Here is a 10,477-nt window from a genome sequence, read left to right as displayed (position 1 = left end):
CTATTTTTGAGCCTTTGCTCCCTCTTTATTTTAGGGTTTATCCAGATATCTTCAGTTCAAAGGTAAAGAGGTATGCAAACCTGTTTACTGTTGCTCTCACTCACACCTCTGTTTCAGAAAAATGTATGCTAACGGTGCGGTAGCGTTGTCGCCTCACAGTAACACATTGTCCTGTTCGATCCTCAGCTAGAGCGTGTTCTGTGTGAAGACATGCATGAATGCACTGCTGAAATCTGTGCGTCAGGGCTGGCAACCGCACGTAAAATCTACTGCATCATTAGCGATCGAGTTCTGTGTGCGACCTAACTGGGAAAAGCCGAAAGACACAACAACATATATATATATATATATATATATATATATATATATATATATATATACATATACATATATACATATACACAAATATATATATATATATATACATATATATATATATATACATATATATATATATATATATATATATATATATATATATATATATACATATCTATATATATATATATATATATATATATATATATATATATATATATATCTATACATACATATATATGTTGTTGTTGTTGTGTATTTCAGCTTTTCCCAGTTAGGGGTCACCACAGCAGAACTCTGGTCCGCTAATGATTGGCAGTGGATTTTTATGTACCAAGTTACCGGCTCTGATGCACAACCCTCAACGAAGGTATGCCCATTCACACATGTCTCCACACAGAAGACGCTCTAGCTGAAAATCGAAAAGGACAATGTCTCACTGTGAGGCGACAATGCTACCACAGCACCATCACCACAGTTATACATATATATATATATATATATATATATATATATATATATATACACCTATATATATGTTGTTGTATCTTTCGGCTTTTCCCGGTTAGGGGTTGCCACAGCGGAACTCCGGTCCGCTAATGATTGGCAGTAGATTTTTACGTACCGAGTTGCCAGCCCTGACAAACAACCTTCAACAAAGGTACGCCGATTCACGCATGTCTCCACACAGAAGACGCTTTAGCTGAGAATCGAACAGGACAACGTCTTACTGTGAGGCGACAATGCTACTATATATATATATATATATATATATATATATATATATATATATATACATATACATATATATATATATATATATATATATATATATATATATATATATATACACACACATACATATATATGTTGTTGTTGTTGTGTCTTTCAGCTTTTCCTGATTAGGGGTCGCCACAGCAGAACTCTGGTCCGCTAATGATTGGCAGTAGATTTTTATGTACCAAGTTACCAGCTCTGATACACAACCTTCAACGAAGGTACGCCCATTCACACATGTCTCCACACAGAAGACGCTCTAGCTGAAAATCGAACAGGACAATGTGTTACTGTGAGGCGACAATGCTACCGCAGCACCACCACCACAGTTATACATACATATATATATATATATATATATATATATATATATATATATATATATACATAAACAAATATATATATATATATGTTGATATATACAGCCCGGGGGGTGGGGTGGGGCCCCCCCCACTAAAATCTTTGTCGATCAAATGAACTTTCAGTCAAATGAACTTTCAGTCAAATGAAAATATATATATATATATATATATATATACACCTATATATATGTTGTTGTATCTTTCGGCTTTTCCCGGTTAGGGGTCGCCACAGCGGATCTCCGGTCCGCTAATGACTGGCAGTAGATTATTCCGTACCGAGTTGCCAGCCCTGATGCACAACCTTCAACAAAGGTACGCCCATTCACGCATGTCTCCACACAGAAGACGCTTTAGCTGAGAATCGAACAGGACAACGTCTTACTGTGAGGCGACAATGCTACTATGTGTGTGTATATATATATATATATATATATAGATATATATATATATATATATATATATATATATATATATATATATATATATATATATATATATATATATATATATATATATATATATATATATATATATATATATATATATATACACATATACATACATACTGCAGTGGTGGTGCTACGGTAGCGTTTTCGCCTCACAGTAAGACGTTGTCCTGTTCAATTCTCAGCTAGAGCATCTTCTGTGTGGAGACATGCGTGAATGGGCGTACCTTCATTGAAGGTTGTGCATCAGGGCCGGCAACTCGGCATGTAAAAATCTACTGCCAATCGTTAGCGGACCGGAGTTCCGCTGTGGTGACCCCTAACCGGGAAAAGCCAAAAGACACAACAACAACACAAATCTCAATAATCCTGTAAAATATGTTCTTATTTTGAGACTTTGTCCCCCGTTTATTTTAGGTTTACCCAGATATCTTGAGCTAGGAGTCAACAGTGCATACCTTTCAACTGTCTGGACTTTTGCAGAATGTTTATATTTTTGGCTCGTATTTTTGGTCCTATGTTCATAAAATGTGTAATTTTCTAGCAAATGACTGGAGATTTAAGTCATTAAATAATTACAGGCATTTGAGTTTCAGACTTTATATCATTCAGATAATACATGCTAATGGAAACCCTGTTGTTCTAGCAATTTTCTAAGTTTATACGAGCAATATTTAAATCTGTCCTTATTTTTGGCCATTTGCCACTCATTATTTGTGGCTTTGTCTAGATTTCTTGTGTGGAGAGGTTGAGAGGTATACTTGAGAGATATGCAATTCTCTTAACTGAGGCTGCTGCTGCCAGGGTTCACTCTCAGTCTTCACTCTCTGTCGCTCTCTAACACACACACACACACACACACACACACACACACACACACACACACACACACACACACACACACACACACACATTCTGCTTTCATGCACAAATTCCCACACAATCTCACACACACACACACACACACACACACACACACACACACACACACACACACACACACACATATTCTGCTTTCATGCACAAATTCCCACACAATCTCACACACACACACACACACACACACACACACACACACACACACACACACACACACACATATTCTGCTTTCATGCACAAATTCACACACAATCAGACAGAACCATAAACACACTCATACACATACATACACTTTTTTTTCTAAACAGTCAGGCACCCGACACAAAAAAGCTTTTTTTCTTCTGTGCTGCCCAGTTCCAAATGATCCATGGCTCAGTAGTTGGGGACCGCTGCCATAGAGCTTATGTGGGGCCCTGTAAAATAAAATCTATCAATGCACCCCCATGCTATACTACCAGTAATATCAGTAAACACTGTAGAATTATGAGGTATATCCTTAAAAGGTTTATGAAGCTTTTTACTAATAAACTGCCCACATCATTTTGGTAACATGGGGTGAAAAATAAATTGCAGCACCAAAGTTACAGAGTGCTGTAATGTATATTCAAACTATGACAGGACACATCAAATCTTTGAAAGACTTTGTTTTGAACAGTGTTTGTTCTGTCACTTTATGTAGGCCTTCCCTTTCAAAGAATGATCAGGCAGTAAGACAAAAACAGCCAATCCATACAGATTGATAATATATACATAAATAAATAAATGGATATGTAAATAAATGGTAATTACCACATATTTACTTGCTTATCTCTTATTCTGTGTTTTAACTACAGTTCTTTCAGTAGTTTGCATGTTCTAGCCATTAACCATTCTTGGTGCTTCTGGTTTGTCTGTACTTCTTTGCTGTTGTAAACATGGTTGATTGCAAACTCAGTTGATAAGAAACCTGTATAAATACAAAGCATAATGTTTTCCTTTCGCTGCAGCCATATTCATTTTAAATGAAGCTAATCTGCTTTGTAGCACATGGAGCACAGTGATTACACTCTGATAGTCAGAAAAATGCTAAAGTGACAGAGGATCCAATCCTAAGCACCCCCTTTTTAAGTTGCTAAGGTCAGGTCTAGCACTAGACAGTAAAATCTGCCAGTACAGACCAGCAAATGAAAGCTCAGAACAAGCCATTTGTTTCTGCCCGCTGCCCAAACCAATAAGGTGTGCCTAACTTCCTCTAATAATCTTAGAAAGTTGCTAAAATAACAGTATGTGTTTTCTTGCATTTTTCTGAAGGATGTGGACTCAGGAACTCAAATGTATGTCATTATTTAATCATTCAGTCCACAGTAGTTTGTCCAACATCTACAGATTTTATGAGAACAGACTGAAAATATGAAGGAATAATCTGGAAATTCTGCAAAAATCTGGACAGTTGAGAGGCATGAAAGATAACTGTAAACATAACAGATTGCAGTACACTGCCTTTGTGACAGAGCATGCTAAGTGTTTTACAGCTTTCAAAGATGGCGTACCTTTTTTTTTCTTTTTTTTGTAAAAAATAAAGCTCTATGCACTAGAAAGAATTATGATCAGGTCTCAGATTATAATCTTGAATTATGTATTCTCGATATGGATGCCAAGATTCACCTCTTGAGCTCTACACTCGAGGTGAATTTCTTGGCATCCGTGTCTTGAACACATAATAAGCAGGTTGGCAAACCAATCATAATCCTCTATATGATTTTATAGTTTGAAAGAAAGTAAGCACCCATTTCTGCTGAGGTGAGAAAGGATCTGTGAGACCATCCATTGCATCTCAGAATCATTTTCTGGAGTTTTGTTTTAATATTTCCACAGTGGACCATTAAGACAAAATACTGATTTGCACATAAAGTATCTGATAGTGAAGTATCTTCCATTTTATTTCTTGCAGACTATAACAAAACTCGAGATAGATGGCTTATATATAATGGATCGTATTACTACTTTAGTAGAAATTATTTTCCCATGGAGGAGGCCAGGGCCTTTTGCAAGAAGAAATTTGGAGATCTAGCAGTGGTAAACAGTGAAAGTGAAAGAAAATTTATGTGGCGACAGGTAAAAATTATAAGCATTGTAATAGGCTAATAATAATATATATTACTGCATTTATATATTCAAAGTTCCTTTTGTATTTTTGCTCATAAATAAAACAATGTCTAGCAACTTCATTTTCTGGCACAGCTATGCCTTCATTAATAGTTTTTATCTTAATCTAGAATTTTTTTAACCAGCTGCCAAGTCTCTCAACCAATGATCAATGACCCCTGGTTTCATCCCAGACCCTCTCCACAAACCTCTGAGTACCTTTTGATCAGTACAGGGAGATCCTGAAAATAGAGCTGTACAAGGCAGATCTCCTAACTTCTCAGCAGTAAGAAGCCTTGGTGCTAACGAGTCCTAGGATAAGGGTAAAATAATTTAGGTGGGGAGTTGCAAGCATCAGCCAGAGACATCATATTATGATTGCTTAGTAATAATCACTAGCTGAGGAGAAAGTGGTGTGAGCTACATAAAGTGACATCAGCACACCTGCCTGTTGCAACATGCCAGTCATCTTTCAGCAGATGCAAGTTTAGAAAGTCTCCAGTATCTACCAGAGGTTACGCAGACCTGACAATACCATGCTCCCCTCATAGGAGTGCTTGCTGCTGGTAGCATAATCCTGTCATTGTTATTGACTCTTCTAGCATACCTATATGCTATCAGACCATCTTAACTGTATACATTTTATGCGTACAAGAAATTATATAAACAGTTATATTTATCAACATAATCATAACCATTTTTTCAGTAACAGTCTTGTTTTCATTTTAAATATTGTCATAAGAGTTTCATAAATAAATACAAAAATGCATAGAGGCAGTTATCATCAGTGTTCTAACTATTTTTATGCAAAAAGATATGTGTAAGTGGAGAGGTTGAAATGCTCATCTACAAAACAAAATGCACCATGTGCCCTACATAAAGTTTTTTTTTATTTGTGCTTAAAGTATGAGTGCTCACTTCTACCTTGCAGTTATGAAAATCTTCCCATAATTGTTGAGTTCAGTGGCAGTTAATCTGAAAGACTGCCACCCAGGTAACCATGAATGGAGTTTGTCACATTCCTATCCATTTGATTCTCGCAACTTTGCTCATTCAGGGACCACCCTCATCACAAAAGCTCATGGGTCTGACTTTCTTGCACCCCCCCCAGACAAACACCACTTACATGTGATTACTTTAACGTCCTTTACCTAGGATTCCCTAACATTAAGACTGATCATTTATAGCCTGTCCAGAACCCTGGATTAATCCTACTTTCTAGTGCCTCCTCCAACATATTGAACTCCTGCTGTAGAGTCTGCTCTGGTACTTTGTCCCTTCCTGCATTATTTTTTAAAATCTTGGTTCTGTCTTGTCTTCTCTTGCATGACTTGAACTCCTTTTACTTATAGAAGCTTGCTTACCAATCTTTCCAATATTAGAATTTGTGGTCACCCCCCCCCATCCCCCAGGTTGCTAGTGGATCAGTGGTTCAACAGGCAGAGTTGGAAACTTAGGCTTCCTTGCTTTCGTTTATTAGGTCCCTGTGTAACCTACTTCCTCAGTGGCTTCAGGACTGTTTTACTTTTGTCTGATTATTCAAACTGTTAAACATCCACCTCTATGAGCTGCTATTTGAAGTGGATTTTGAATGTACTAGTTTATTCTGCTTAGGATCCGGCAGATATTCTGAACTGTTATTTTGTTGACTTTATCACATCACTTACTTTACTATTAAACATGCTTTTACTGGTTATTTGATATGTCTTATGTGATACTTTGATTATTTGCACATTTTAATTTTCCTTATGCATTTTATACTCAGTTGTTTCAACTTTTGTGTCATGTGCTTTTTGAAAAAAAAATCTCAATGAATTCTGAAGTTAAATTTGAAGAGTTCATTCTAATTGTCCCCAAAACTGCACATTTGCCACTTTGCTGATAAATCCACACTTTTCTCTGTGGAGAAGGTGAGGATCGTTTGTTTATTCTAAGCTTTTCCTTCAGGAGACATGACAAATGTATAACTTCAACACTGCCACTTCAATGACACACATATTGCTGTACACCTTTAGCCAATAACAGACCTACTGTGTCTGTGTGTGAAATAAACCAGAGATATTGCTGACTGTGCATCCTATATGCTGTGTATTCTGCCCCCACTAGGGACCAGTAATGCAGCAGGTAAAGCAGTTCCCTTTTCCATATGTTAAATAAGCCAGTAATAGCTGATCATTCTTCCTGCTTCCACTACCTTCTCCATCTTACAGACTACTATTCAAATCCAGGTCATCTAGTACAGTCAGGGCTTCATTCCTCTGTGCTACAGAGCAAGTAGATTCTAGGTCTTGAACATATGTATTTGTAAATACAAACTGCTTACATGTCATCCTTTACTTTAGTAGAGATCTATATTGTTTTGCAGTCATTTTATTGATATCCCTCAAGAAAATGGCCAGTAAGTGGTCTTACAAGTGTCAGATACCTCCAAAAGAATTCTATCTTAAGTATGTTTCTTTGTTCGAGGAGCATCCCAGCACTGATTATTATAAGAATTATACTGCATTCAATAAGATCTCTTAAAAAGAATAACCAATATTTCTAGGCTTTCCTGCAGTATAGATTATAAGATACTTGCAAAGGAGTATTTTAATTTACTGTAGTAAGAATACTTGCATCAATATCACCACAACTTTCCTCTTCTGGAATTCTTATTTCTAACATGAGAAAACAGAGTTCCTTCTTTCCTTTACCATGTTCGGCTTCAGATAAGGAGGAGTTGTTCACTTATTCTGATCAAGATGAGTATTTTGCTGGGCTGACTGCAATTTCTGAGAACAAAAAGCAATGGTATCTTATGCTCTTCTTTGTTCTGGATAATTGCAAAGCCTTAGCAACTCTCTCACCTGTTTTATGGAACTAGCCATAATGCAGCTACTTCTTCACAATCTCTTACTATCTGACTATCATCTATCCCTCTTCACTATTATCTTTATCTCCCTTTTACCTGGACCTCCTGAATATTCCTTCAGAATCTGAAGCCATCTTCATCCTAGAATTACTTCACTGTCTCCTACTTAATATCTATTTACAGCCAGAAGTTAGGTACTGCATCTGGGCCTTGGGTTTTCCAGTTAGGAACATTTTTTAACTCTGTTTCAATTTCTCTGGCCATTACTTCATCCAATTTCATATATGTTACATTTGAACTCTTTACTATTTCTTTTACTTCTATCCATTTAGCATCTTTATTATGTTCCACAGGCTCTTCATAGATATTAATTTAAAATGTGTCTATTTCTTCTTTTTTGGTGGTGCTTCCATTCCCAATTCTCAATAAACTTTTTTTTTGGATCATCAACAAATTGCTTATTGTACCTTTCCTTTATATTTATCTGCATATCCTCTTCTTATTCTTTTTTTTTTTTGCCTGTAGTGATATGTTTAGTTTATATTTGCAATAGTGTACAATAGATCCTGGTCTGTTCTAATACTGTGCATTGCATTTATCACATATATCTTTCAAAGTATTTTTGTTGATCTGTTCCCCTTTCTATATACTTCTAACAGTAGCGCATCTTGTCTTAATTGCTTTGTAGTTTTCTTTGTTAGATATTCCATGATGGCATTTGATTTCTTCCCTTCCTTTACATTATTGCCCCATATTTTTTGTGGTAAGACTTTATCTGCTATTAATTTAGCTGCATGGTAATATATTATATTTACTTCTGTTATGTCACATGGATTTCTGTTAATAGTCTTGATTATTGTGTTCATTTGTTTCAGCAGACTTTTAACATTTTTGGGTCTTATTGACTTTTTGTAATCTATTTCTTTCATCTTAATATGTCTATCCATCTATACTAAATCAAGCAACCTTTCCCTTGAATCATTTTCTTCTAAGTTGAGGGCACATTCTTGGTTCTACATTTCATGTACACATTCTACAGAAAGTTCCAGAACATTTTCCTGTAACATATTTTCTTCAGTTGCATCCTGCATCATCCATTGCTCTTTCATATGGGAACTCACTGGCCTATCACTCCACAATATCAACTACATCGGAAGTGTCATCATTTACTGTTCCTTCCCTTGGTGTGCAACTCCAACTAAACTTTTGTACTGGTTTCCTTCCGAAAGCTGCAGAGTATCTTCATATGGAAGCTGATCAGAATAGCGGAATGTGGGTTGGATATGGGGTGACAATTGAGCCTTTTATGATTATTGGCCTGATCTACATGTTTATTCATGAACTTGTACATTTTTTTATTGGTGTCTTATAATGTAAGATTTTGATTAGAGGTTTTTAAAAGGTTTGTTTTACTATTAGATTTATTTTGAAGAAGTCTGTCATTACAGTCAGATGAAAGCGCTTAATAAAGGACATAGTTCAGTTACTGTGGACTCATTCACTTTTCTTTGGGAGTGGTTTTACCTTGGTAGTTTCTGATCAGAAGCCCCCCCATTCCACCTGTCTTTCCTTAATTTTTGGACTCTGTTCTATCATGCTGTGACATTACCAGAGTTGGATTTTCTACACTGAATCGTTTACTTTGCAAGTAATCCATAACTTCAGTTGCTATTTCTTTAATGTCTCCATTACCAATACTCTTTTCTTCTTCCCTTTTGTTTTTTTATTTTTCTGTTGTAAAATTTTAAATATTCAGATGCCTTTGCCTGTATTTCTCTTCAAATATCTTTGGTGCTGCTTTTCTGTATTAAAACGTTTTGCTTTCTCCTTTGCATAACCATTGCACCATATTAAATCTCTTTTCATTTCCCATGTCCATATTTCTTCTTTAGGTGTCTCTCACTCCACCTATTTCTACTTACTTTGTGGACTCACTGTTCCCTCGTGTTGTGACATGACCTCTGTTAGATGTTCTACACTAAATCCCTCACTTTGTAGGTATTCCATAACTTCAGCGTCTATTTGTTTAACTTCTACTTTATTAATATTCTGTTATTTGTATAACAACTGATGAAAAGGCATATTCTGATGTCTGGAGCGTTTCTGCTTCACTAAGGCACTGTGAATCTGGCCTGCTTTGTATATCTTCCATATATAACATTGGTTATGCTATGGCCTATTGTCTAGTGAAATATATTGCCTGTTATTTGATCATTTTACTGAGTATCAAAGCCAGTCTCAATGCTTAGATAGCCCTGCCTCATCATATTTGTACTAGCTTGCACTGTTTTATGCTGTGTCTTATCTATAGTGCTGCATACTGCTTTTAATCTGTGTTTTGTAAGTGCTTAATCTACCCATACCTTATTACTGTTGTAGAGTTGCTTTTTTAGATGCAACTATATTTGTAACCCTGTTCTGTTTCATACGTAACCTGCATATATATTGTAGAGCTATTTTATATTTTGTAGAAGCAACTGTATTTTTTACCCTGTACTTACTATACTTTAAACTGCAAATATCTACCTTCTGTACCTCTGCTGCCTCTACTACTACTCTCCTTCACTGCTAACCCCCTATACCTTCCCTCCTTCAGTCCCTATTTCTTCGAACCCCCTATCTCCCTTCAAATTCACCCTTTTCATTCTACTTCATCTCTGTGGTATATTTTACAGCTCTCTAACTCCCTACTGTATTACCTCTCTCCCTTACCATTTCTG

General features: G+C 36.1%; 1 protein-coding gene across 1 annotated transcript in view; it reads left to right on the top strand.

The window, feature by feature from the left end:
- Positions 1-10,477, top strand: part of LOC122796782 (macrophage mannose receptor 1-like) — a 2,734,532-nt gene that overhangs the window by 1,481,279 nt on the left and 1,242,776 nt on the right. Inside the window, 1 exon segment of the mRNA XM_044065509.1 lies at positions 4,713-4,876. Within this exon segment, the coding sequence (XP_043921444.1) occupies positions 4,713-4,876 (164 nt within the window).

The sequence above is a fragment of the Protopterus annectens genome, chromosome 3.part0, assembly GCF_019279795.1.
Source record: "Protopterus annectens isolate FY-2018-M chromosome 3.part0, PAN1.0, whole genome shotgun sequence".
Lineage (NCBI taxonomy): Eukaryota > Metazoa > Chordata > Ceratodontiformes > Protopteridae > Protopterus > Protopterus annectens.
The sequence above is the reverse complement of the archived record's forward strand: the minus strand, read 5'-3'. Positions and strand labels throughout refer to the sequence as shown.